This window comes from Clinocottus analis, unplaced genomic scaffold (genome assembly GCF_023055335.1).
Source record: "Clinocottus analis isolate CAN_PGR_092001 unplaced genomic scaffold, fCliAna1.0.p SCAF_6, whole genome shotgun sequence".
NCBI lineage: Eukaryota > Metazoa > Chordata > Actinopteri > Perciformes > Cottidae > Clinocottus > Clinocottus analis.
In genome coordinates this window covers 19,979,837-20,007,626 of record NW_027176218.1, presented here as the reverse complement: position 1 = coordinate 20,007,626, position 27,790 = coordinate 19,979,837, and the positions used below count along the sequence as shown (strand labels likewise).

The window sequence follows — 27,790 nt, the reverse complement described above, 5'->3', positions numbered from 1 at the left end:
ACCTCAGGATGAATTATATTACTTTTGGGGATTTGCTAACTTCTCATCTATTGCCATCATCGGGTCAAACAAGCACAAGAGCACCGCAGTGCTTCAGTAACCACGAGCACGGCTGGAAACTCTTGCTCGAGCCCAAGTGTTCAGACATTTCTTGCCAAGTAGCAAATGTACGCACCAGCCTTGTGCGAGAAAGGGGTCAAGTTTTCTTTCCTGAACTTTCCACCTGCCATGGATGTGTGCTATTAACACAATCAAACCACGTCTAAAATTCACACCTTGAGCAGGAAGCGCCCGAGTCAATAATCTCCCTCAGACGCGTGATTAACCAGGCCATGATTTTACTAATAATGATCTCAACCCGAGAGCTCCGAAAATAGCTGATGAAGATGCGGCGACAGTGCAGCACAAGTCCTTTCATTGAGTAAATCTAATTCAATCTATTTGTTTGCTCCTTTGACTTCTTCTCGCAGTTGCCAAGAGACCATCTGCTGATCTTCACTTCTCCGAGAGCAAAGGTCGCAGTGCGAGTTAGACCGAGAGAGGAGGGGGTCGATTGAACAGGGAATGAAAAAGCTGTCATGAATTGGGTGAACCACTGCTGTGTTATATCCATCCACTGTATGTGACCTGAGAGGAGTAATACGGGGGGAATACTGTGAAGAGAAAAGAGGAGAGGAGGAGGGAAAGATGATGGAGAGACAGAAGGAAGTAATCTCACAGAGCTTTTTTGGTAATGGACATCTTTTAGTGAATCACAGCATTACACTTTATTGTAATAACCTACAAGATGCACATCCAAAGCTGAGTCTATCTGACTGTAATTGGCTGCTAATTCTTCCCCTCATGGTGAATGTGTTGGCTAAGTTGTCTCTGAGGAAATACAGACTGAGTGTTAAGCAGAAGAAGAGGAAAAAAAGGAGGGCCGGTGGAGAAAGCAGAAGCAGATGGCTCTGTTCAAATTGAGCCTGACACAAAGCACTTGAAGCACTTTGCCATGAAAACCATAAAAGTCCATATTATTGATATCAACATGCCGCTTTCATAACAGAGGCGCTCTGTGTATGTCATCCAGGCGCCAACACGTTCTCACTCCAAACTTGTCAAACCCCGACGCCCTGGCGGCTTGTTAGTTTCCACTCGTCACATGAAGAGTGTCTTCTCAAAATAAACTCCTGTTCACAGAAAACATACAGTTTCCGGTTGTTACATACCTTTTCAACACACACTTTGGTATTATAAGGAAACGTACAGTCGTGTTTGTTTGGGCCCCTCCGACCCGCCCGAAAGGCCACTGACCAGGCGTCAGTGTTTGAAGAGTTGGGAGGAAGAAGCTTGACAATACACGTCATGCTACGACTGTCTCGTCTCGTCTCGACAGCTTTGCAAAGCGGTTGTTAAAAAAGTTAGCGGGTTGGCGCGCGATACGTCGCAGCCGAAGCTATACGTTCACACAAGAGAGATGAAGAGCTGGTGTATCGTCGGCGGGTCCGGCTGCCTCCGAACGGAGCGGTTCATCGGTTTTGATTCATCACTGTCGTTGGAGAGGGATTGATCGCTGCAATCTAATTCAGACAAATAGGATTAATCGCGACGAGGTTGTTGCAGTCCCGCGTTGTGACGCCCTGAAGGCTCCATTACGGATCTCGTGAAAAAGTGTCGCTGTGATTCTCACCTCAACTGAACTCTTACAGCCCTAAACATAGCAAAATACTTTAAATAAGTAGGAGGCGACAACTTGTCTTCTTTGTACTGTGTGACACACACACACAGACACACACACACACACTTTCTATATCCAGCTGACAGATCCCAGCACACACATTCACTCTGTGCTCCCACATACTGTACATGAAAATTATTTCTCTAGACCCACTTGTTTAATGAATTTTGTGACTGTGTCGACACAGCGAGGGACACACTCTCCAACACTCACATGCAGCTTTATACAATTACCAGGCACCACCACCACCACCACTGCAGGCCGGACCTACCTTGATGACTCTGCATCTGTGTGTGTGTGTGTGTGTGTGTGTGTGTGTGTGTGTGTGTGTGTGTGTGTGTGTTGATGGGGAGGAGGCAGCATCTGGCTGTTGTCGGAGTGTGAGGTTAAAATGAGAAAAACAGAAAGAGATGGCATCATGTGCAGCGGTGCAGGGTGTTTAATGTGTGTCTGTGTGTGTGTGCGTGTGCGTGTGTGTGTGTGTGTGTGTGTGTGTGTCCCTGCTCAAGTCACAGGTGTTGCAGAGACAGCAGAAACACAGCGAGGACACTGACAGACAACCAGCTGCTTTCACAATAATAAAACCTCTTGAGAGTGCGTCTGCTCTGCTGCTAACATGCTGCTGCTGACATCCCACAACCTCCAAACACCCGTTCTGAACTTCTCTTTTTGTGTTGCTTTTTGTTGTCGTTGTATACGTTTGACTTGAAAATGGACGCACACAGCGATGTGTTCGTCTGGGTGTTTCCTGGCTTGTTTCCTGGCTGGTGTCAAGAAATGGGAGAAGGCAATGGAGCGCAAGCGAGGAGAGGAGAGGAGAGCGCAGCAGAGCAGCACCAGATATGTGAGGAACGTGAGGAAGAAGAAACAGCCGACAGTAGACGTTCAGCTGCGGTGACACAGTCTGCAATATTGCAGGAGAGTTTATTTAAACTTTGGGGTAAGGTCTCCACATGAAGTCACATGCTATGTGAATGCAGGATGACGGGACCTCTTATTAATAATTGTTAGATGTGTTTTTGCCAAAACTTGACACTGCTGTTCACCGTGAGCTGCTCACTGTCTTGAACTATTCCTTCACATGTCTGGCGGAGGGGACATATTTTGCTTGCAGCATCCGGATGGCCCTCCATAACCATGTTGCCTCTGGAGCGGTTTAAAAGAATAAAAGTGATATATTTAATTAGCCCTTACGTTTTGGATGGATGGAAAACAGAAGATCCTATTAGATATCAATGCAATTTTAGCGTCTGGATTATAATTGGAAGCGGTAATCCAGACATCAATACGTATTTGACTGAATCAGGTTAAGTCTCGTCTGTTAATGGTCTACTGTTTGATCTACAGGCTGATACATAGTGGAGGATAAACACTGTGGTGTTACTGTAGGCCTGTACAGCAGTCAGCAGCCTCCCGCTCGAGCTAACCTTAGCTAGCCATCAGTGCTAACTGTCGCCAGCATCCTTGAGACATTTGCCACACTCGCACCGCTGATGCGTTGCTGGTATGGAAAAAAACAAACAAAGAAGAATGTGTCAATAATTAGCGACAATGTTAATTTTCATGGATAACATGACACTACTTAAAAAATAAAAACACTTCTAAACAAGAATGTATCTATAAAAATATGACATACTAATGATATCATTCCCATCGTATGTCATCATCAACAGCACCCACTTTTCTGGTGATGTTTATAACTTAAAAAAAGAAAGATTTAGTCTGTCAGGAAGTGATCCAATAGTTTAACTAGTTTTAAACCACTACAGCTCCCAGAAAATACAACATATCATCATTATTATATGACCATTAGTCCTGATACAGTGAAGACTTTTAGATGAACGTGTTAACATTAAAAATGTACCAGGGTTTTGCTGTCATCTGAGAGAGCTTTATGTAAAATAAATTTTGTCTGAACAGCACTTTTTTAGGTCCTGCAGAAATCTCATAAAGCCTTGTAACTATTTTGTCCAAGGTTGATCTGCAGAGGTTAAAGAAATGAAATAAATAAAAAATGCCGCAGCCCCTCAGCTCCGACAGATTGCATGATTTCAAAAGCAGCAAAAGAAATGAAAAGAATTCAGCTCTTCGCGAAGAAAAGTTTGACAATCTTTTATATTAAAATCCTCACACTTCCTGCAGTGGCCTTCATCAGGTTACCGCGTTGACGTGCTTCAAGAAGGCTTCTTTCACCTTGTGGAGGAAAAAAAACTAAAGAAAACTTTCTATTTTCCACCTACTTGATCCATATTTTTGCAGCTGTGGAATCTCAGCAGCAGGTTCAAGCAGTAAATTATTATTTCTGTGAAACAACCCATTTCATGTGGAAATCATAAGTAGCAGATCCATACGTCTGCCTTATATGTGATCGCCTATGTAATAGAAATAAAAAAGGAAGAATTCAAACTCTTCCCGCTTGCCCCTTAATATCATTTCTAAATCTACATGATAACCAATAAGAGACGCGCGACTCGTGAATATGATGCTGTTTTTGTTTGGCAGCAGTTTAAGCGCCGCATGCTAAATGAGCTGCAGCGCTGAATGAGGACTTTAAAGTGAAGCCGGCACCGGAATGGAGACGCTGCGACGAGATGCAGTGGAAGCATGAACGGCCTTATCGAAATCTGTGAAGGATAAAAATATAAAAGCAAATTAGAGGCTGCGGGGGGGAAAGAGGCTGAGTGAAAGGAAACTAAACCTTGGTAGAGAGAGTTTTCCAGTGTCAGCCTTTCTACGTTTTCTATAGCTTAAGAATTCATGAACTAGTTATGACAATTTCAGACAAATGCCTCATTGGATCAGAAAAGAGGACATTTTGGACATCACAAAGCACAACTTGACTCAGTGGGGGGGAAGCGACCACGAGGCAGAAAATATAGTTCCTTTATTTACTCTCCCAAACAGGGCCAGTGTCAGGCTTGTTTGGCGGATCTATAAGCAGAAATAGAAGATGGATACCCAAACTTTTATGTATTTGTTATTATTTTAACGCTTATTTAGTCTTAAAAAATATATAACAATACAGGCATCCATGTATAATAGGCTTCACATAAAGGGGCATCTTACAATTCTATTCTAGTCCACAACCCGAGTCTTATTCTTATTATATTTGAATACATATTAGCGGCTTAATGCTATTATTCAAAGTGATTTCAACATGAATAAACGTATTACCGATAACCCTCCAGAACTTTTCCTTAATAAAGCGGTACCCATTTTTCATCTGAACCTCCCCTGCGCCTGTCGGAGCTGCAGCAAAAGGTTACTGTTTAATTCTATTGAGCCGAGTAACTCTGTATCTTTAGCCCCAAATATTTCCTTTTCACCTCGCCTCCTCCGGATCCACTCTGAATGATTGCAACTGCATAAAGCCTATTGTGAATATGAGGAATAAAAGCAGCGCCGCACTCCTGGGAGAGCTCTGACAATGGAGCAGCCTTGGCCTAGATGCAAATCATAGCCTCTTATTCAGACTACACTGTAGCATGTGTGTGTGAGTGCGCGCGTGTGTGTGTGTGTGTGTGTGTCCGTGTGTGTGTGCACGTGCTTGCCGATCATCAGAGGGGAGCGCCATGCTACCTCCTCATTAGGTGGCTCTGATAAAAGCGCTAAAAGCTTGTTCTTGGGTGGAAAGAGGGGAAAAGGCTAAAAACACAGAGTGTAGGGATGGAGGGAGGAGAGAGAAGACAAGAAGAGAGAGTGAACAAAGAGGAGGCGGCAGGAGAGAGGGGAGAATGGAGGGATGAGAGGGAGAGGGAAATATGAGGAAAGGAAGAAATTGAGGCGAGGACACGGAGAGTGTAATTTGGGGAGAGGAGTGTATGCGGACATGTGGATGGTGTGCGAGGGCTCTTATGTCCCTGCATTAGGCAACGCTCACATGGAGGTGGCTGGGTGGCAGGATTAGTCGTTTAATTGGTACCTCAAGGAATAGAGAGGATTCAACAACAGTGGAGTGGTACCACGGGTGGGCTGCAGGGCCATGGTGACACACACACACACACACACACACACACACACACACACACACACACACACACACAATGTTGTTCCACTTGCGAGGACTTTTTTTTCTCAGACCATTTCCTTACCCTCATCCAGGGTTGTCACGATGCAATATTTTCATAAAACCGCCGCAGAAAATATCCCTGTGTCACGGTATACTGTGTAAGACTATAACTGTTTTGTTAGTATTATTATCATTATTATTGTTACAATTAGAGAGAGGGACCCTTATGAGAAGTATGTGTGATAATATCAGGTAACTCTTATTTTGACCGACAGTCGATGTTAAAACCAAACTCTGTAACTAAGTATATGAAACCCAGAATGCTTTACCATTAATGCAAAAATAAATTGGTGGAAGATGCTTCGGAAACTCCTTAGTTTTGCAGGTATTTGGTCTGAAACCAAAGTATTGGACAAACCTGATTATTCCGCGAGGGGGTCACCAAAGCGCTAATAGTTCTTCATGACACCAATGGGTGTGATGGGTCTGCAGGGTGTGAGGGTCTGCAGGGTGTGAGGGGTCTGCAGGGTGTGAGCGGTCTGCAGGGTGTGAGGGGTCTGCAGGGTCTGCAGGGTGTGAGGGTCTGCAGGGTGTGAGGGGTCTGCAGGGTGTGAGCGGTCTGCAGGGTGTGAGGGGTCTGCAGGGTCTGCAGGGTGTGAGGGTCTGCAGGGTGTGAGGGGTCTGCAGGGTGTGAGGGTCTGCAAGGTGTGAGGGGTCTGCAGGGTGTGAGGGTCTGCAGGGATCTTTCCAGTCTGCAGGGGTCTTTCCAGCCCGCTTCCTGACTCTGGAGGTGAACAAGTCCAGGATGGAGGGCAGGCTGGAACCAATAGTTCTCTCTGCAGAACGTATCTTTACTTCCAGTCCATTAGTGGGGAAGAATAATCTAGATGTTTGAGTATGAACTGAAAAAAGTCCTGCATTTGAAGTGTCTTGAGTAAAAGTAAAAAAGCATTATCATTGAAATATAATAACAGTACTCAAAAGTACTCATCGTGCAGAATAATGTATACTATTTTAATACATTTCACCAAGGGATCAATAAAGTCTTATCTTAACCTAGAATACTACATCAACATGTAGTTGTTGTATTAAACTTTGTGTTGATAATTTGATCCTGCAAAATAACAAAAGTTCTGAAATAAATGTAGCGGAGAAAAAAACTACTTAAGAATACAACTCAAGTAGTTTACTTCTCCGCTTTCCACCACTGGAATCCATACAATTGTTTCTTGAGATGTTTCACTCAGATTCATCCCTACGGGACCATCGATCCACCCAGTAGTTGTAGAGATACTTCAGTCTGGACCGAAGTGAGCCGACCGACCGACAGACGGACTAGAAAGCAACTAGAAAAGTAGAGTCCAGAGAGCTGAGCAGAGCCCCAGCCGAGATAAGACGAGGCGCGTTGTCGTTATTGGGTGTAAAACACGATGAAATCTTGTTTGGCAGCAAACGTCGATGACGGGCCACACATATGTTTAGGACAACTCCATTAGGTCCTCCTCAAGAACTGTGATGTCACGCTTTGTAGCTTCTTGCGTCTTGAACAAAAATGGGAAATCCTCCCTGGATTCACTGGGGCGTCGCGAGCTCAGCGACAACACTGTCCTGTTGAACAACCTCATGTCTCCGCTCAGCATTATGTTGCGCACGTGTGCCGCCGCTGCCTGAAGGCGCACTCCAGTTCACGCAAGCCTCATTCATAATGCAGGAAGGAAAGAGTGCTCGTCACCGTTCCTGTTATAGATCGCGTTAAATGACTACTTTACCTGTCAGCCCTTTATTTCAACATACTAACCACTTTGACCTCTTCGGTTGACCTCTTTGCCGTTCACAGTTTCGTGTTTACAGTCGGCTGGGATGAGTCTGTGGACTTCAGGAGTTCACGATCATTTTCAGAAGCATACTAATTTCAACCAGCAGACACACCGCTCTCAGATCAGCAGACCTATTCTGAGACCCTTCACACGTTAATGGCTCCCTTCTCTGGTCGAGCGGATACGACTCTGTTGGAAGATGGATGACAGAGGTGTGTATAAATAGAGCGTTGAGCGGAGATGACACAGAGAGAGAGAGAGAAAGAGAGAGGTATGACGGATTGATACAGGATATAGAGAAATGGAGTGGCGAGGGAAGGAAAAAGGGGTTGGCGTCATCAGGCCTCCAGCCCTAACAATGAGGCTAAAAAGAGTGCAGCGGAGTGAAGATATGCTGGGAGAAGAGAGGCGGCAGCGTTGCTCGGGAGTGAGTGTTCAAAGTGAAAAATCAAACAAAGGTTTCTAAGAAATCAGTTCATCCTTGGTGGGTTTTTTTACTTGGATTTTTACTTTTTCCTCGGCCTTTCTTGTTTGTTCAAAATTGACTTTTTTATTGATATATTTCTGCAGCGACTGATAGGATTGTTCGATATATGAGAGAGTGGTCACTAAAAGGAAAATAGCTCATCTCCTGAAAGAACAAGTTCTTAATTTTGGGGATATGTTCATTCGCTCTGTAGCCGAGAGTTACTGTAGATGAGAGAACCGATCTCACTTTCCTGTTAATGTGAGGAACTTTTATCTGGTTATGAAACAGTTCAAATTAATACTGATGCCCCTTAATGACCTACATAAGTAACAGCGATATCAGCGAGATGACTGGCTATGTCTCTATAGTGATTCTTCATCTGTGTCACCAGGTCGGATTCAGCACGCTATCAAATGAACTGGTCCAGGTCCTCTAAACTCCTTCAGCTCAAGGCGGGGGCCGCAGTAGCTCCTCCTCCAACCAGGAGCAGATCTTCGCCTCAATACTGAGGACTTAATGCCAACAGAGGCCGAGGCCGTATTGCTAGGCTCACTGGCGGGATGGGAGGCACAGGAGGACCAGGGCAGACTGTCAGATGCTGCTGCAGTACAAAACAAAGAGAGAGGGGCCACAAGGGCTACCAAAAGCGACACAAAAGCAATGTTCCTCATTGAAGCTTGAACTTAAACAATTGGCCCTCTGCATTTAACCCATCTTTAGCATTAAGGAGCAGTAAGCTGCTGTAAAGTGCCGTGGGGGCAATTTAATTACAAAGCTACTGACAGCCGCAGCATTTACCTTTGAACTCCAAGAGTCACAGGACACACAGGAGTGTGAGCGTGCAGAAGCTGCAGACGACTCAGCAGGTATTGAGGTAACATGAACAAACAGAGAGGACTAGCCTTTAAAGCTAGCTAGCTTCTACTGTGTAAGTAGGGTACTAATTTAACACCTCGATGGGAGCAAATGTTGAACGTTGTAAAGGGACAGGCCTCATGCGTTGTTTACGGTACATGACCAACACTGTGTCGCAGGGGAGATTGAACGAGATTGAACGCTTGAACGCTTGAACGCTCTTTGTATGCTATGCAGAGCTATGACACACGCCAGTCTATAGAGCGCCGCGGATGTTTACGGCGCGTCTTAGCAACGCCGGCTCTCAAATGTCAAAGCTGTCATGGGAAACACCCACCAGGACGCCTGAACCCCCAGACGCTGTCTCCACTTTTGAGAAATGGAATCATTTCGAGCCGTTTAGCCACCGCATCATGGCAGTTTATCTTCTCTTACACTAAAATGGCAAACGTTCAAGACACATAAAAAGGTGCTGTCGGTAGAATTTCTTTTTAGGTAAGTGTCAGTTAAACCCTTGTGTAGAATAAACACACCTCACAAGATAATCGTGCGATTTTTCCTTTACCTGGCAGAGTTGTAGCAATCTCGCAGTCAAGCTGCATAACTCACAGTAATCACTGTTTGTGTAAGTGAAAGACTCAATATCCCTTTCATATAATCCCAGTCAGGAAAATCATTTTTCATCTTATCAGGGGGTTCATCAGAATCCTGGGACGTGTGCTTATGAAAGCCACATCACGAGGGGAAGTCCTAATGGCAAACGGAAATTTAGTTTGCAGCAACGGACGGAGAAATGAATAAAATACCACAACATTCTTCATTGCAGTTTGGTGCACCAGAATTTTCCACATCGTGCTGTTTATGAGTTAGAACAGGACAAATCTATTTTATATTGTATGTAGTATACAGTGTAGACTGTATAATTCATATATATATATATATATATATATATATATATATATATATATATATATATATATATATATATATATATATATATATATATATATATATATATATGAATTATACAGTATTGTATATACACTATACAGTATGCAGAGTTCTCCATCCCTTACACTAGTCTCACAGAGCCATCGACATGACTGAGTCTTCTCAACAGAAAGCCTGCATTACAATGAATTGGCGACATTGAATTGCTGGAGTTCCTCTTTAAAGCTACGATGAGGAACTCTCATTTGGCATTGACTTTGGCGGCCCCTGTGGGCAAAAGCAGTAGTTATTCCGAGCACCAGAGTCCCTTTAGAAAACTTCCTCTTTTACTGCCGCAGGGTGTGACAGTCTGCAAAAGTTACACTTTTGCACATGCTAAAGCTCCTGATTCTCCTTCACAACAGTCATGAAGCTTTCATGCAATGTTTCAAACTGTCGATGGCAAACTACTCATGTGTCTCTGGTAATTATGATTTATTTATGTTCACACACAGCTATTTTATAGCTATACAGCTATTCGTGTAACTGCATGTGAACAGGTCATGGGTCAGTCCAGTGAGGGATTAGATGGAGAAGGCTTCGATCTGTGGGATTCTGCAGATGTACGTGTCCTGTTAATATTGGATAGAAAACCGACTTTGCAAAATGCTTGCCTAAACCTTTCTTCCCAAAAGCCTTGTATACTCAGTTACAGCTAAGATAATGTGTCCTGTCTTCTTGAGAGAGCTGCTTTCTTTGTTTCCTCAGCCCTCTCTCATAATGTCACTAAATTCACATTGATATGGACCTAACTGCCCTGGAGGATTTAATAATACATATTTAAATACTTAAAATCTGTTATGTGATTTATAGTGCAAAAAAAACCCGTCTTTTTTTTTTGCTGAAAACCTTTGTATATGGCTATTTAGTAGTGTTTTTGATGGATCTTGACATTTTATTTCAAAGTATTTGATTCACATATTGTGAAGTTGGACTGCCCTGGTCCAAACCCGGCTATTGCAATTTCCTTTTGCAGTTGGCAAATGACGTCCATGAAGCCAGCTTTCATCACTAAGTGTCCCCTCCTCCCTGCCCCCTCTCCCAGCACTGCAGATTGTGGAGAGGAGTAATAATGAGTAGCCATTACCCTTTCAATCAGTAATAATTACTAGCATGCGCGTCATTAGCCCTAATGCTAATTACTAGCATACACAGATCCCAGCCTTGCATGTGAATTCAAGTACATACTGTATTTTGTCAACTTGACTGACCCTTTATACTACTTGCCTGACCATAATTGTAACAATAGTCCGCACACTAGCAATTACCATTAGCGCTAGTTGTCAGCACGAGCTAATTTAAAGGGCAAAGGCCATGAGGAACCGTGTTTAAATTATCTGGTTATCTACATTAGAGTAACGTAGACCAAGCCCAGTGGTCCGTGTGGCGCTTTTCATTTTCTGTAACTGTAGCTTGAAACCATGATGAAGTTTAGCAAGCAAGCTAGCCAGCTAGCCAGCCCCTAATTGAGTCTCGGACTAGGAAAGCACAATGCTATTGGGAGATAATCATCAATACTGATTCGCCAGATTTTGGGACGTGCTGATGTCTTCATTTAAAAGTCCACAGAAAGGTCTTGCGCCGTGGCCGTGATGCCACATTGGTTACTGAAAATGAGTCGACAATAGAGGTGTCGTAGCCCCCTTCCCAGCCCTGCCGTGTACTTTTTTTACGCTCTAGAGGCGCTTTTGTTTTTTAGAGGCATTTCAGCCAAAACTCAAGCTTGTCTTTAACTTGCCCACTGAATGTGCTTGTTCACACCGACCTGCAGATGGAGTGTATCTCGTGTGTGTCCTCGTCCTTGCGGGCGCTGTCGGCGAGGCTGTCTCCCAGCGCCATCAGACACTGAGCGAAACCTTTGTAGATGGAGTGACACCTTCTGGCAGACGACGCAGCAACAGGGCACGGGCTGAGCACTGGGAAACACGCACAAGAAAACACACACGGACAAATGGATTATTCAAGTCGAACTCGCAGTTGACAATAAATGTGTTTCTGTTTCTCTTTGTTAATGGCTAAGGCTATTGGACCGGAGTGAGATGAAGTGTGCATGTAAAAAGAGGAAGCCAAAAGGAGCGTCTGTCAGTGCAGCCTTTTGTTTCAATGATGGACTGAGAGGTTGAGCATCATCATCCATCATACACGAGGAGCTACAGACAGCTGTGGGTCCTTTCCCCCTCTCGCTCATTCGGCGTTTGAAGTTCGCAGCTGATCGATGGCTCACATCAAAGACGAGAGCTGTCGAGGCTCGTTGACCAGGAAATGGGGATGCAACAGAGGAGAAATGCATTTATTCATCCTCAGTGATCCGATTCTGTTTGGAGCTACAACACGCACATTCATACATGTTTGAATGCAGCCGGGACCCAATCACCTTGACACGGCTTACGTTTACTGACACTTTTGATTTCTCGACAACCCCCACAATTTCACTAATAGACACTTTAAAATGTTAATAAGTGCCTCTAAACTTTGAACTACAGATCATCTTTCAGAAAAAAAGAACCAACCAGAAGCAACAACATAGCTGTCAGGTGTCAACCTCCTCAGGTTGTCAGCATGGATTGTCAAGACAGTTGCTGACAGAGAACAAGCAAGAAGAACAAGAAGAAGTAGAACAAGCAAGAAGAAGAAGAAGAAGTGCTGCATACTGTCAGTTCTTATAGGTACAAAGATTAGGGGAGGAACTGAAGGACAGAATGTCATGTCGGAAATGCATTTTAGGGACAGGTGTCAGGTAAAAAAAACAACAGTTACATACACCTACGCTGTTCTGTGTTTTGTTTATTGACTATCTGGGTACGGATAGCTTTCGATTAGAGACCAACTGTCCACAACATGACGGATCATTTGTAAATGTGACTTATTACGGTCACACTGAATCCATAAAAAGTCTCCAACAATGATGAAGGTAAAAACCCAAAAGATGAGTACAATTAAAGGCTCATTTGGAAACCTAAAGTATACACACACACACACACACACACACACACACACCAGAGAAACCAGTCTCACAAGTGGTATATTTGTACATAGCTGTTAACAGCATCTCACCAAAGCTGTTTGTTGAGTCAGACTTGAGATGAAATCTCAAGAGATGCATATTTGGTTGATGTATGTTAAAATAATTAGCAGCATTTGTTCAACTGTTTTGCCGGTGTACCATCGGTTGTATAGGGATTGAAAAGACACGGAAGTAAGCGTCATTGTGCACACTGCAGAGACCTGGAGCTCTTCTGGGACGAGGGCACCGCTGTTTGATGAGGCTGATCCTTTCATGTCTATTAAGCAGCAGCCGCAAATGAATGAGAATCAGAAGTCTGAGAAGACTTTGAGGAGCGGGTAAGTGTCATGAGAACAGAAGATGCAATAATTCCATCAAGGGCTTTTACATTTTTCAATCTTCCTAGTTCCTGACATTTCAAATCTCCAACCAACTCCAGATTTCTCCTTGATTCAAATAGACCAGAAGAGACCTCACAATATGTCCCATGTGGGATCAAGTGTGGGCACTAGTTGTGGTTTTGGAAAACACGGTTGTGCCTCAAGCTACCAATTGTAGACTATTCTATATTAAACAAACAGCATGGTTACGATCCTTAACGTCACGGGACGGAGGAAGTAAGGACCCAAACGCCGACATCTTTTAATTCCAAGAAAAACTAGAAAATGTTTCTTAAAAAAAAACAGATTCTGATGGAACGGAGGGAAAAAGCAGGAACTGGGAAACGGCCACAAGGCGCAGACACACAGTTTGAACCGACAAGGAGGCAGGAGACAAACGGGGTTTAAATACAAGATGGCGGTAAAGAGAAACAGGTGGACACAATGAGGGCAGCACAGGTGCAGGGAACACACAACCAGGAAGCAGGTAGACAGACAATCCCAGACAATCACCAGGGCAGGAAGTGCAGAGACACCGAGGACACAAGACTCCAAAATAAAACAGAAAACTACAAATCATGACACTTAATCCTTCAGATTATTATCAAATCAAACTCTGTGTTCCTTGCTCAACATTTAATCAGCAATAGCCATTCAATGTATTTTCATTCGGCACTGACCTGTTTGTTAGTTGTGGCGAGGTCTTATTTAAAACTCAACCCTCTCGCAGAACACAAACGCCCCATGTTGCTGACTGGCTGGACAAACGTTGTGTGGCTCAGTTCAAGCCGCTTTCTTTATGTATGAACATCAGATTACTTATCAGACGATGGGGAGATATTGCAAAAAATAGTACAGCTGTAACGTCAGAATTAAATTGTTTAACTCGCACAACACTCGTCACAAGAAAACCAACATATACTCGTACAAAGGTGAGACTAATATCTCCCTAAAAAGAAGTAAGTCCACTCTTTTTTGGTGAGTTTTTCGACAAAAGTCCAGCAACTTTCGCTCGTGAAATGCATACAGTCTTTTTTTAAAAATAAACTTCCATCTAAAGTTAGATTTAAGCAACAAAACAACCAAAGATCGTGATGAGTAAATAACTCCTGAAGTAACGCTTCTCAAGGATGGAAGTTACGTGACAAATAAATCAATATTGACTTCTCATCTCTCATGAGGAACAAACAGCGGTCTCCTGTGGTAAAGACCGTTGAGCCTCTCAATGCGACTTTTTGTGGTCTTTATACTTCCTGTTTAACAATTACATGAATTACATACAATTATAAATTGGCATTTTCTAGTCAGCGGATCATTTGAAATGTACTGCGTCCTGCTAACCACGACCAAAACAACCAGGATTGTAGTCCTTTGACAAGCTGCAAAACACAATCACAATAGATCTAATAATAGTGTATTTGCTGAGAGTGGACATTGTATTGCAAGAGTGGATATTTTTATGGGGAAAAAGTGAAATACTGTCAGTTTACATTCTACTGATACGTTTAATATATAAAACCATATCAGTCCAAGCGGCATTATATTCCCTTAAAACCTTTCAAATAAGCATGATACACACACACACTCTCTATTAATCGATGTTGAGAAGGAAAATGAAAAGAATATGTCAACAAACCTGGATGAAATCCTGTTATGCAGCTTGTATTTCATCAATCCACATCAAATAATGTTGCTCCTACAGCTTCCATGTTGACTGAAAATGATGTCTGGGGGACTGATACATCACTTGATTGATTAGAGTAAAGTACCCAAAAAGAAGTCGGCTAACGAGCAGGAAGTCAGACTGAATGATGCGGCGCAACAGAATTAAGTCGGACTAGCGGGCTGCGTTTCCTTTCCATCCTGATTTTGATGTAGGTGTGTCAGCAGTGGTTACATCCCTGATAACGAAAGAGGCGAGAGAAGGAGACAAGAATCATCAATCGCCCGACGCACATCGAGGTAAACTGTCAATTGTCTGAAACAGAAGAAATATAATATTCTACAAATGATTGACACAGACCTTTGTGAACTATGTTTGCTTTTTTAAAGGTTATACATGTATCAACCCAATTGTGTGTTCTCACTCCCATCCTTTCTTTGCTTACTCCGAGTGATAGAGGAGGTGGAGACAAAAGGAGTTGCAGTGAAAGGTTTTGGCAGCTTCTTTCTCTTGCCATCTGTTGCTTCTATCCTGTCTTTCTTCTATTTTAATTCATCTCTTTACTCATTCATCTCGAAGCTCCCATGACTCATGAAGGGTAAATGCCTACCAATGAAAAGTCAGTGACAATAGAAGTTGATGGAAACTGTGATCTTAAATTTAGAAACAGATCTGTCACTAAACACAATAACAACTTAATCCCAGTTGATTTCTTTCATCCTCATCTTTACCATTCATCAAAACTCTGTTGCCCTAAATCATTCAGTGTTTCGACTGGCATGAACACTTACTGTTTGTCAGTTATGTTAAAGACATAGTCAGATGCTTTAGTTAAGAAAAAGTAACAGGTACATCTGTGTAAAAGTACTTAATTACGAGCCTTGCATTTAAGATTCTTCTTAAGTAAAAATACAAAAGTATGTTAAATGTGTCTCGCACTATATATCAGCCCGTAGATCAAACAGTAGACGATGAACATGTTTGTTATTTACATACGAGTGTTAACAGGATTCAATCAAATACATATAGATGTCGGGATAAGCAAAAATCCACAGTGTGGGAATGATGGAGATCCACCATAAGTCTTGAAGGTATTTCTATGAAACAAAAGATAAATGTATCCAAACTTGTCAATTTTACGATCCAAACGTACGTCAAATATCATTGACATCTATGGGATCTTTTACTTTTTATCCCCCAAAAAGGGTCATGACTTTGGCGTTTTTCGCAAAGTACCCGTATGTGGCGGTCTGATGTGCATGTCATGGCTCAACAGAAGGAAGAGAGGCGCAAACACCGTAAACAATTGTTGGTGAAGTATTGGGGCTATGGACAAAACTCTCATGTGTGTCTTGAGCGCTGAAGTTGTGTTTTCTTTGCTCACTAAATGGTGTTAAACATTGTTCAAATTGAACCACAATGGTTTTGATTTTGGCAACTGCCAATTTGACTTAAAATACACTTTTGTTTAGAAAGAGAGATTAAAGAAATCCTGAGTGAGATATTGCATTGAGTTACAGAGAAGCTGGTGCAATAGAAGCTAGAGCTCTTTATAGGAGAGGAAAAAAGGAAGGAATAAATTCATTTTTGGGAATATCTTCTAATCTGTGAAGTATTTGAAGAGCTTGCCTCTTTGAGCCTCAAACAGTTATTTAAATGAAATAGGTTTTAAGAAGACATTTTTCAGTGGAACCGCTAACAACTTAAAAACCAAAACGTGACAAGGAGCCCTAATTAGACCTGGAGACGAGCCACAAGCCCAAAACTGCTCTACTCTTTAATCATTCACGAACAGTACTTAAATATATACGTAGTCGCTTTCCACCACTGAAGACTGATAAATAATTGCGTATAGTGACAACCTGAATTCACTCAATACAGGCTGAGCTTTCATTGTCTGTGGATTGACATATTGATCAGTGCGTAGGCTTAACTTAAAGGATAAATGCTCACATCCATGCAGAAGTGAACCACAAAACAGGACACGGAGCTGTGATGATGGACGTTTATGAAATAGAACCTGTGTTTAAGAAATCACGATTGTGTGGATTCATTTATTTATTCAAACTGTTCAATTGAAATAGGAAATACTTCCCCTGCAGAGGTGTTTACGTGTCACATGTTCACACGCAAACGCAGCTGAGCTAAGCGACAGCTACAGTTAACGTCGGCGACATTTTGAACAATCAGTCGATCGAGATGCGAATCTGAGGATCTTCCTGAACTACCGCAGGCCTCATATGAACTGTGACTTTCAAGATGAAGGAACAGCTGTTTATAAACTAAACAATATGGCTGGATTGTGAAGAATCACTTAAATTGGCACATCAATCGTTCATGGTTGAAAATGGCTCAAAACACCATCTACTGTTTTAAATCAGTCTTAATCTTGCGAGGCCGAGTCTGAGATAGTCAACAGTTTTAACCTAATCTACGTCATGAAATGAAAGAACGTCAGCGCGCTCTCATCGGACTAATCACCCCAACTCTTTCGTCGTCAACACTGTGTAGCATTACGATCACGGCACAGCTTGTTTGGCAGCTAGCTAGTCAGCTGGCCAACGTCATCTTGCTAATTCTGCTAGCTTAACGCTAGCAGTACACTGGTTAAAGTATGAGCAAGCAGCAGGCTGGAGGCCGGCAGCAGCGCCCTGTTTTCTCTTCCCGCCTCGAGGAGACAGTCGAGGGTAGAGCAGACGGCCGCTACGGACATCGAGGCGCTAGAGTTTGTGTTGTCTAAATTAAGTTTTGGGACACTGCCGCGTTGGCTTCACTCGACAGAACTGGAGGTTGCCGCTTGTTCAGAACTGAGGTGAAGTTTCCCTTTAAATACAACATGTCTCTTTCTTCATCTGTCTGGCATGGTTAAGATTTTATTTCAGAGGACAATTTAACGGTAACAGTCAGTGCTAATGCATTTATAGCAGCACAGAGTAACGCTGAACAAAGCAAAGTGTGTCATCGCCTTAAGAGGCCGCCAACTAAATGTTTCAAGAATGAAAAATACACTGTTTTTTATATCGGTAAACGAAAAGGTTGACTCTTCTGTGAATGTAAAAATACGGAGAAAACTAAATGTTTTACGCGTAGGCTAAGAGTGACGGCATCATGAATGGCAACACAAAAAGCTGAGACAATGTTCGGGAAGAGTTAGCTCATCCTGGAGGGGCCTCGTCAGGACTTAAGGGAGCGAGATCCTCTTGCAGCTGGTGGCGACCGATTTATACACGGAGCCAAGATGGCCCTCTTCAAGGGTGTGACAGGCACAGATGCATCATGTCGTGATTAGTGTACAAGGCGGCGAGGCTAACGCTCCTGAAGAGTGTGACTGTCCCAGAAGTGGCTTGTCGTGACGAGTAAAAGTCAGAGCGGAGCTGCGGCTGGAGCTTGGCAGGTGAACAGGAGATGCTAATTGGGTCAGACAATGCATCACCACAACTCTCCCCCTCTCTCCCCAGAGACCTGCTGTTTAATATTTAATAAACCAGAACCCCCCCCCCTCCCCTCCTTACTCTCATTTTATTTCTTCAGGAAAGCTATTGATTTCAGGGAGAGTTGTTCACGGGCCCTGAAGATTATTGGCTCCACTCATCTCCATCAAGTTTTAATGAGGAGACTTGAGGAGGAAAAAGCGTCTGGAGAAAAGGGAAGACAGGTGGGAGAGAGAAAATGAGAGATGGAGGTACGGAGGTGATGGAGTTGATGGAGGACGAGAGGACAGAGTCACCGGGAATGCTGGGCATATAGTAATAACGCTGAGAGCAATTTAAGAGATTGATTTGGCGAAGTATGATTGAAAAACAAGGAACAAATATTCTTTCATCACAGGTGTGACGTCACCAACTTCCTCAACAACGATCCTTTTTTAATTTAAAAAAATTAAAATCCATTGGCCAGCACTTCTAAAGATAACATCTCAAGAAATGAACTGACTTTCTGCAGCGTTTGGCTAATCCGGGCTAACAGCATCCTGCCTTTCCTTTTGCACCAGACTCCGACTGAAATGGTCACATATGTGTTTTTGGGGGGTTTTGAGTGGAAAAAAAATTTACAAAACAATCCATGTAGCTGTTACCATGTTCCATAAATGAAGCAATCTATCGCCGATTATTTAAATAAAAAGTGAAACGACGGGAGAGAGAGAGAGAGAGAGAGAGAGAGAGAGAGAGAGAGAGAGAGAGAGAGAGAGAGAGAGAGAGAGAGAGAGAGAGAGAGAGCGAGAGATTGCAAATCAGACTCAACTGATGACTAACGTACTTCTTCCATCACAATGACTATGGAAACACAAAGATTTGTTACATCAATACAAAAAAGTATAAGACCTGCAATTAAAAACTTAGTAAAATGATGTCAAGAAAATATAGAAGTAAAAGTACTCACTACAGTATGCAGCCAACCGGGCTCTTTACTCTTCAATCATGTATTATTGTATGAGATTTGTAGAATTGTTTTATGCTGCAGCTTTACTTTGCTGCATAACAATGGATTGTATTTTTATTTTATTTACTCATGATTAAAAAGTTTTTTAAAAAGTTTAAAAAATCTATAAATTTCCCTCTGTGATGTAATGGTGTCAATATTGTCCTGAAGTACAGTACTGTAATAAATGTACTTAGTGACGTTACATTCTGATTGCTGTGCCAAAATAAAGGTTAGTCTGGTTAGTGTGGAGTCCTGCTGCAAGCAGCAAAGGTTATCGAGTTAAATAGAGTTGCATTCAATTTCATTTTGACACTTCTTAAAAAACAGTTATTCCTAAGAGAAACTATTCAAACAGAGAAGAGTTCTTGGGAAATCAAAGCAGGGAAGAGCATCTGTTCAACTGGCAGGAATGTGTTGTTCCTGTTTTGGCTCGTCGACTCAGGATCTGTCTGCCGGGCTTGATTGAGCCTCACGCTGAGGGGCAGAGGGAGTCTGGTGGGGTCTGACATGCCGCCCTCGTTTAACTCCCAACGGCTCGGGGTTTTAACACTGTGGCCTTGCCTGTATGGAGTTCATATGTTCTTCTGGTTTCTATTACACAAAGGCATGTGAGACAACCTGTTAACTATCTGCAACAAATCTTTTGTTTCATGTATTTAGGGCCTTTTAAACTTAAGTTTTCCAGGATCGAAAACGCAGTCAAAGTTGAAGTTTAGTCAGCGGGATTCATTCTCTGGAGAGCATAAATCTCTGTACATTTTAAGTTAGGATCAAAGAGGTCAACTTTCTGACATTGACACACCTACAGAGCAACAACACAGATGTTCACTTATTTGCTTAACAATCTTGAGGCTTTTCTTAAACCAATCAGTGCTTTTCAGCACCTTTTGTTCCTCGAATGTCAAAAAGTGCTACTTTCAGACAAGCGGCAACCTCTAGTTCTGAGAAGTGAATGTGGAAGTGCCTTGAACTTGCTGGGGGTGTTGTTGTAAACAATGCAACTATAGGCCGTAAGGTGAACCCCGTTATCACTTCATCCCGCTCCCTAGTCGCGCATCTCCGTGATCTTTAGCTCATAAAAAAGAACGAGTCGTGCTAAGCTACCAAAAAAAAGTTTGTTGCTGAAATTCCAGTCAATTATTGATGCGGCGATGTTTTATGCCGAACTAGTTTCTTCAGAGCATAACAAGATATTTGTCGCGAGTGGAGGTGACGAGGTGTTCAGTGTGGCCAGATTGGAAATGGAGAAGTATCGACCGATGGCTAAAATGATTGTATTTGGAGGATAATTATCATGTATCTGGCAACACTGAGATCGGTCGACCAATGACGGTTCTCTCGACAGTCAGAGCTCGCGCAAGAAGGTGAAACGTAAGAGAGATACCGTTTCCAAAACATAATAACTAGTTTGTGAAAGACCCAGAGAGACACAAATATCCAACGAGGCAAAATCCCGGACGTTTTTGGAATCCCTGCCGGACGCATTTTTTAGGTCTCGAAAAGAGGACATGTGGTCATCCTACAATATGGTCACTCCCTTCAGTGGATGCAAAGACAAACCAAGACGGCAACGAGCAAAATGCCAAACTCAATGCTTCAAAAACCGGAGTGCAGAAACCAGTGGGTGACGTCAGGAAGTCCACTTCTCACATACAGTACACTCCCAGACCAGAAACAGTTCTTGGGTTCAAACTCCGGCCCAGGAATCAAGACCAAAGCTCGATTCATGCTGTCAAAATGCAGTTAAAACGCCTAAAAAGGTTCCTGAAAAAGTGTCAACTCAATGTAGATGTGGTGCGTGTTCAGGATGTTCAGGGTCTGACGCTGAAGGGCGATGTACACTCCTGCAACTACAACCTCTTCAGGACCTCTTCAGCCAAACGTTCTTCAACGGGATCCATTGTTCGTGTTTCTGCTGTGGCTTTTAAAAATGGCGGTATTACGCTATGAAGCCAGAAATGCCAGACTCAGAAAGGATGTGGTTAGCGGACCAATCACAGCCTTGCGGGCTGCACGCAAGCACGCAAGAGGGCTTGCGGGACTACGCGAGGGGCCTTCGCGGGTCTTGCGTCTCGGCGTAAAAACCCGAGTATAAAGGACCCTTTACTCCTGCACAGAGCACACTGGGGAGGGCTTCCTTTCCCTCTGGAGGGGACAAGCAGGTAAAGAAAATAAATCATTGAACCCAAGAAGACAGAGCCAACTCAGAATTTAAATCATTTGGGTCCGTGGAGATTTTTCCTCTACGCTCTTGCAGGACTTTCCCCATTAGTCAGTGGCGAGAATCTGCCAAGGTTAGTGCAGATGTGCGCTCACTGACTGAATTTGAATGGACTTCCTTAACACCGGCCGAGCCGCAGGCGGCTGGTTTGGAATTGAAATATCGCAGCTTTCAAAAATGTTTGCCGTATGGCACGAAGACGCGACTTAACGAAGACGGGAACGCTCGGCAGGAAAGAAACTGAAAATGTGGGCATGAGCATGAAAATACGGAGAGAGAGAAAAACACACACACACACACACACACACACACACACACACACACACACACTTGAAACTAAATACTTATAGAAGTATCTCTAGCTGCTGGGACACGTCAGTGGCTGAGGTGAACAGGCAGATCAATGAAGGGACAGCTGATCAACTGCTTCTCAAGCTGTCTTGATTAATATTTGATTTCTAAACTAAGACTGAGCCCAGAGAGAGAGAGAGAGAGAGAGAGAGAGAGAGAGAGAGAGAGAGAGAGAGCGAGAGAGAGAGAGAGAGAGAGAGAATCAGTAAGAGCAGAGAGGTGGAGTGACTGATTGATATGGATGGTGGGAGAAATCTTTGCAGACTTGATTGCGATCGAAAAAGAGGATGAAGTGGATAACAAGAGATGAAGAAGTGCAGAAAAGCTGAAGGGGTTTGATGAATTGTACTGATAAATAGTATTTATTTGGCAGAATTGTTTTAGCACTATTGATATCGGGGAAATGTTGCTCTCGCCGGCCTCCAATACAACAAGATTTCCAGGTTTAGCCTCAGTGTGACAAATGTGAGCGCGTGAGGCCGGTGTTTTCTTCTTACCGTCAACCAATCCCAAGGAGAGACTAATGGTGCTGGTCCGTCTCTGGACACTCTCCTCAATACCCATCAATACTCTGTTTCTGCAGCCTCTTTATTCCCACTGAAGAGAAACATCGTTATAAATGGGGTCACAATTTCATTGTTTCATTTTTCAAAAAGAGGAAATATCACCAAAGAGGCAGCGCTCAGGAGGTGATACGAAATAATCCACGTTCCGGGTGAAAGAAAAGCACTTCATTTTTTAATATCAACACTTCCAGCGCTATTGTTTTTTCCACCCAGCAGCGGAGCAGCAAACCCAAACGCTGCGTCGCTGTAAGTTATTGTCTCTGCCTCGCTTGTTTCTGTACCCTCACCTCTCTGATTCAGGAGAGGAACACGCGGGTCTGCAGTACACTGGTTTTTATTTTCATTTTTATGATGTAATCAGAGAAAATAAACTTTCCCACCCATTGCAGAGTCTTGCATGGGGTCACCTGCAGAGGTGAAAGGAGAGGAGTTTTTTATCATCATGTTATTTGTTTGGGTAAAATCAAAACATGTAACTCAGATCCCTGTTGGATAGTAACACACATTTAGGCTATTAACCTTTTGGAAACCGTTTGAAAATTCTCCAATGCCAATTTAATGCATTTTAAGCCATTCTTTTGGCATAAAATGCGTAATTTTTCCATTTTTGAACGGAACAACACAGTTTTTTTAACTGAAACTCCTTCATAACAGGCGAGCAGGCAGGAATGAGATCAGGCTTTGAAAACATATTCTTTAACGGGATCGTTCATTTTGTCGGTTTAATGGTTTCTGTTGACAGAAAAAAGAAATGTAAACTCTTTCTAACCTGAACACTTGTGACTGTTTAGCTGCTGGATTAAAAACTCCCTGACATCCAAAAATGGAAATTGTAGTTATTCATTTCTTTTTCTTACCCTCCAAACACATTTTTCTTCTGCCCTGAGTGTAATTGGTGTTTGCATTTTCAAAGGATAAAATCTCAGTGGTCAGTGTGGAATTCCTCTGCATGAAACAAAACGAGATGAATAAAATGTATGCAGGCGATATGCTGTGATACAGAGCCATGTGATTTATGATGTTGTTTTGAAAGACGCGACACGTTGGTTGACCTTTGTGAGGCGTTTACATTTGTTAGGAATGTTTGGGGAACTCAAAGAGACTGTGTTTCTTTTTCAGTGCCTTTGATTTGTTGTCTCCGAGATGCCAGACAGCTCACCTCTTCTCCTCGCACGACCCACCGGTACTTTGAAATTCACCTGCATTTTCTTGAAAAAAAGGATCTGAGTGATTCTGCTCTCTTTTTTTAATTCAATTCAGTTTATTTTATACAGCCCAAAATCACAAATACAAAATTTGCCTCGGGGGGCTTTACAATCTGTTCACATGACACCCCAGTCCTGGGACCCCACATCGGAAATATCTTTTGATTTAAGTTCCATCCTGACATGAACTGACATGGATACAGTAGGATGAAGCTCCCACAGGCACCTCGTGTGCCTGAAAGCCTTAAATGCATTAACGGCGTACATCTATTCGCTTCTACATGTAACGAGATGACTGAGCCATCCAGCTCAAGTGTTGTTTACATTTGTGCGTGCAGACGGGAAAAAAAAACAACATTAAAGTTCTTGTTTCCCCGTCTGCTCCACTTTCAAGGCGGCGTTCTGCTCGTGGAGCCGCGGCGCCCCGCTGGCAGCACGCGGCGCTCACGGAAACATCCGTACATGACCCGGACTCATAGTCGCTCTGATGTAAAGACTCTGGGAAAAAAAGAATGCAGATGGCATTCACTGACACACACACACACACACACACACACACACACACACACGATGCACTGATCTATTCACGAGTATGGTTGTGCAGAGGCTGGCAAGATCACACTGCTGACTGGACTGAAATGCTGCTGATGCCTGCTGCTCACCTCACCTGAAACACACACACATGCATGCACACACACACACACACACACACACACACACACACACACACACACACACACAAGGACCAGCGTCTCAGGGGAACCCAGTCAAATTGATTAGATGGGCAGCTATTTTTTTCAAGTGTCAATCCACTGGTGATTGATGCACATCCTCCACACACACACACACACACACACACACACACACACACACACACACACACACACACACACACACACACACACACACACAGCAGTGAGTGTTTTCAACTGATGCTATGGTAACTTCCACTATGGTAACTTTGGCCCCTGATGTGCCTCCTCTTGAAAACACATGGAGAGCTAATGACAGGACGCATTGCGTGAGAAACAATGTCCCAGTGAGACAGCTTACTTCAGTGTGTGTGTGTGTGTGTGTGTGTGTGTGTGTGTGTGGTAGACGATATGAACTAAATTTATACCACAGATGTTGTTTGTTTTTTTTAAAGCGACAGCATGACATCACTGTATTATAAAATCAGAGATACTCAACTGAAAACATCATTTTAGCAATTTTTCACTCGGATGGCAATGTAATTGAACATATCTTAAGAAATAAAATACATATATGAACATGTGTTTATGGAGGAGGAGCCTGCAACTTCATTAATGTAACTGCAATGTGATTCATGGGAGTTGTGTCCTTTTGGGCTGTGAGTGAACTGTACTGCTGAGCAGCCTGGAGAACCTTAAGAAACATATGTATACTATATCTACTGTTGATGGATTGTTACATGCATTTTTGTTATTTTTCAGCCAAACTGGGAATTACATTACACTTGAAAGTATTCAAATCTGTGAAGTAACTGAAAGCAAAAATAACCTTTTACATCTCAACCAACTTGACGGGAGAGTTTGAACATATCTAAGTGGATGCTGTTGGACGAGTAAAGTGTTAAAAAGATGGTTGTTGCATCATCCGTGTGTGTGTGTGTGTGTGTGTGTGTAAATTCCTGGAATTTATTTTAAAAAAGGAAAATAAGGGCAAATTAGTATATGCGTATGCACTCAAGTGTACATGACGCGTACATATTAATGCAGGTGTGTGTTTGTGTGTTGCTGTGACTTCCTGTGTGTTCATAGGGCCAGAAGTGAACAACAACACCTTATAATTAGACCGCTGCAGGTCAGGTGACTCTCCAGCGTGACTGGAAAACCCGCTCGACAGCGCCTTTCCATTTACACCTCTGTGTGTGTGTGTGTGTGTGCGCTTGCGTGTGTGTGTTTGCATGTGTGTGTGTGTGTGCTTTTTCCAGTGCCTCATATCACTGCAGGGAGAGGACTAGATCCAAGACAGTAGGGCAGAAAAAAACAAAACAAGAAACGTAATCTTCCATCTTCATTCATCAGATGACAACCGTTTAAATTACGGCTCATGTTTGATCTTCTGCCAAACTGTGTTACACAGGTTTGAAATCAAATTGTTCACATGAACCGTGTCTACCCCAGATCATCATGTCAGCGTCACTGATGTGGGTTTTTTTCCCTTTCCAGAAGGTTTCCTCTGCTGATTGCTGACCTTTGTTCGTTTCTGTTTTACAACACATGTGTATGACCTCTGAAAGGTTTTGTGAAGATCCTGGACATGTGCATCTCAAAGTAGCGCATCAGAAAGGCTGTATAAGGAAACGGTGAACTCAGATGAAACTTCCATTTGCCAGAAAGAAAACGAGGGACACAGAAACACTTTTGCAGAATAAATTCTGACGTGGTGAACATGTAACTCATTTAAATCACATTTGACTGTTTCATCGCTGTCGGTGACTTCCTGGATATTCACAAAATGTGCAAGATGACATAACATGAAAGAACAATTCAAACTCGCCCAATTGAAACACATTCCTGATGACTTATTTCTATTTTTCTCTCACCAATGTGTTCGATGGCCATGCGGACGTTTACTTCTTCTACTCTATTTACTGGCAGTTTACAGCCGTGCACAAAGCGTAGCTTATTCTACTTGGAAGAGACATTTTTTTGACGACTATTCAACTTTAGCCGTAGGGTCCAAATGGCCAGCAGGAACGAGCAGGAAAGGCCACCGGCAAACTGGAAACCAACAAAGGAGAAAGGAAGTGGGCTGGTACAAGTAGAGACAGACTATGGGAGTTAGAACAGGTGAGCAGGCGACTGCAGGGCTCATGGAGGACAGGTGAAACTAATCAGGGGCAGGGCCGACAATAAAAACTGTCGAGGAAACACACAAAGTCAGGAAGTGACGTGACAGGTCGACCGGCTGACGGCATCGACCTCTGCAGCTCATCCAGAAGGCAGCAGCTCGACTGGTCTTTAGCATCTCTACTCCGCTCCTCCGCGCCCTTCACTGGTTACAGGCGTCGACCCGCTTCCACTTCTAAACATTGGGACTGGCACACCGTGCTACGAGCAGATCGGGTCCGATCTACATCCAGGACATGGTAAGACCGTACGCCCCAGCTCGTTCACTCCGCCCAGCTTCTGCCAATCGGCTCGGAGCTCCGTCACTGCGAGTTAGACACTCAACAAAGTCACGACTGTTTGCAGTCCTGGCTCCTCATTGGTGGAATGAACTCCTCATTGGCATCAGGACAGCAGAAAGTCTTGAATAAGGAAGGTAGCGCAGTAGTAGCACTTCAGCAGCACTTAAATGGCTCTTAATGATAGCACTTTGTAGTTTGACTTACTTTCCTGATTCTTGTTGTTCTGAGTTTGAATGTAAGTCACGTTGGTTAAACGCATCAGCTAAATGAAATGTATTGTAATGTAAACGAGAGGAGAGGGAAGGGGAGGGGAGTGACAAAATAAAACAGGAAACACAAAACATGAATGAAAGACATTTAACAGAGGAAGAAGATGACCCATGAGAGCAGCAGCAGATTATTATTAACTTATCTGGGTTAATACTCCAGTTTGCAGGAAGACGTTAGGCTTTGTGATCTCAATGCCCGCACGCTCTCTGGCATCAGTGTCATCAGTATGCAGACGCATGTAGAGTTACGCATGATATCACCACTCCCACTACCTGACCGCTTGAATGCAATTAGCCTTTTACCCGTCAAGTGGTTTCAGGACCATGGACAGTGCTGCTTTCCATGGAGGCCGCTGTCCGTAGTCCTGAAACTGCAGCCGAGGAGAGTGATAGACAAAACTCCCTCTGCGGATTGATCAGAGGACGGTTCATAAATTCCAAATATATATTTAGCGCTCTGCTGGCGCTACTTTTCTATGCGAGTGCTCTGATTAGTAAATTTATTCTTTCAATTTTGAAACTGCAGCCTTCTGCCACTGCTGTTATTGAGTCTTTCTGAAGCGATTGCATGGTTAAATCAATGAGCTTTATTTTATTACCCCCATGCAAATTTCTTCCTGTGATCTGTAACTCAATATTCATACATCCGCAATATAGGTCCAATGCATAAGCCCTAAGCTTCCTCCTCTGGC

The 27,790-nt window shown here is 43.2% G+C and overlaps 1 protein-coding gene across 1 annotated transcript in view; it reads right to left on the bottom strand.

Moving 5' to 3' along the window:
- Positions 1-27,790, bottom strand: part of nrn1la (neuritin 1-like a) — a 53,064-nt gene that overhangs the window by 3,161 nt on the left and 22,113 nt on the right. The window contains exon 2 of the mRNA XM_068603512.1: positions 11,626-11,776. Within this exon, the coding sequence (XP_068459613.1) occupies positions 11,626-11,776 (151 nt within the window). The remainder of the gene's footprint in view (positions 1-11,625; positions 11,777-27,790) is intronic.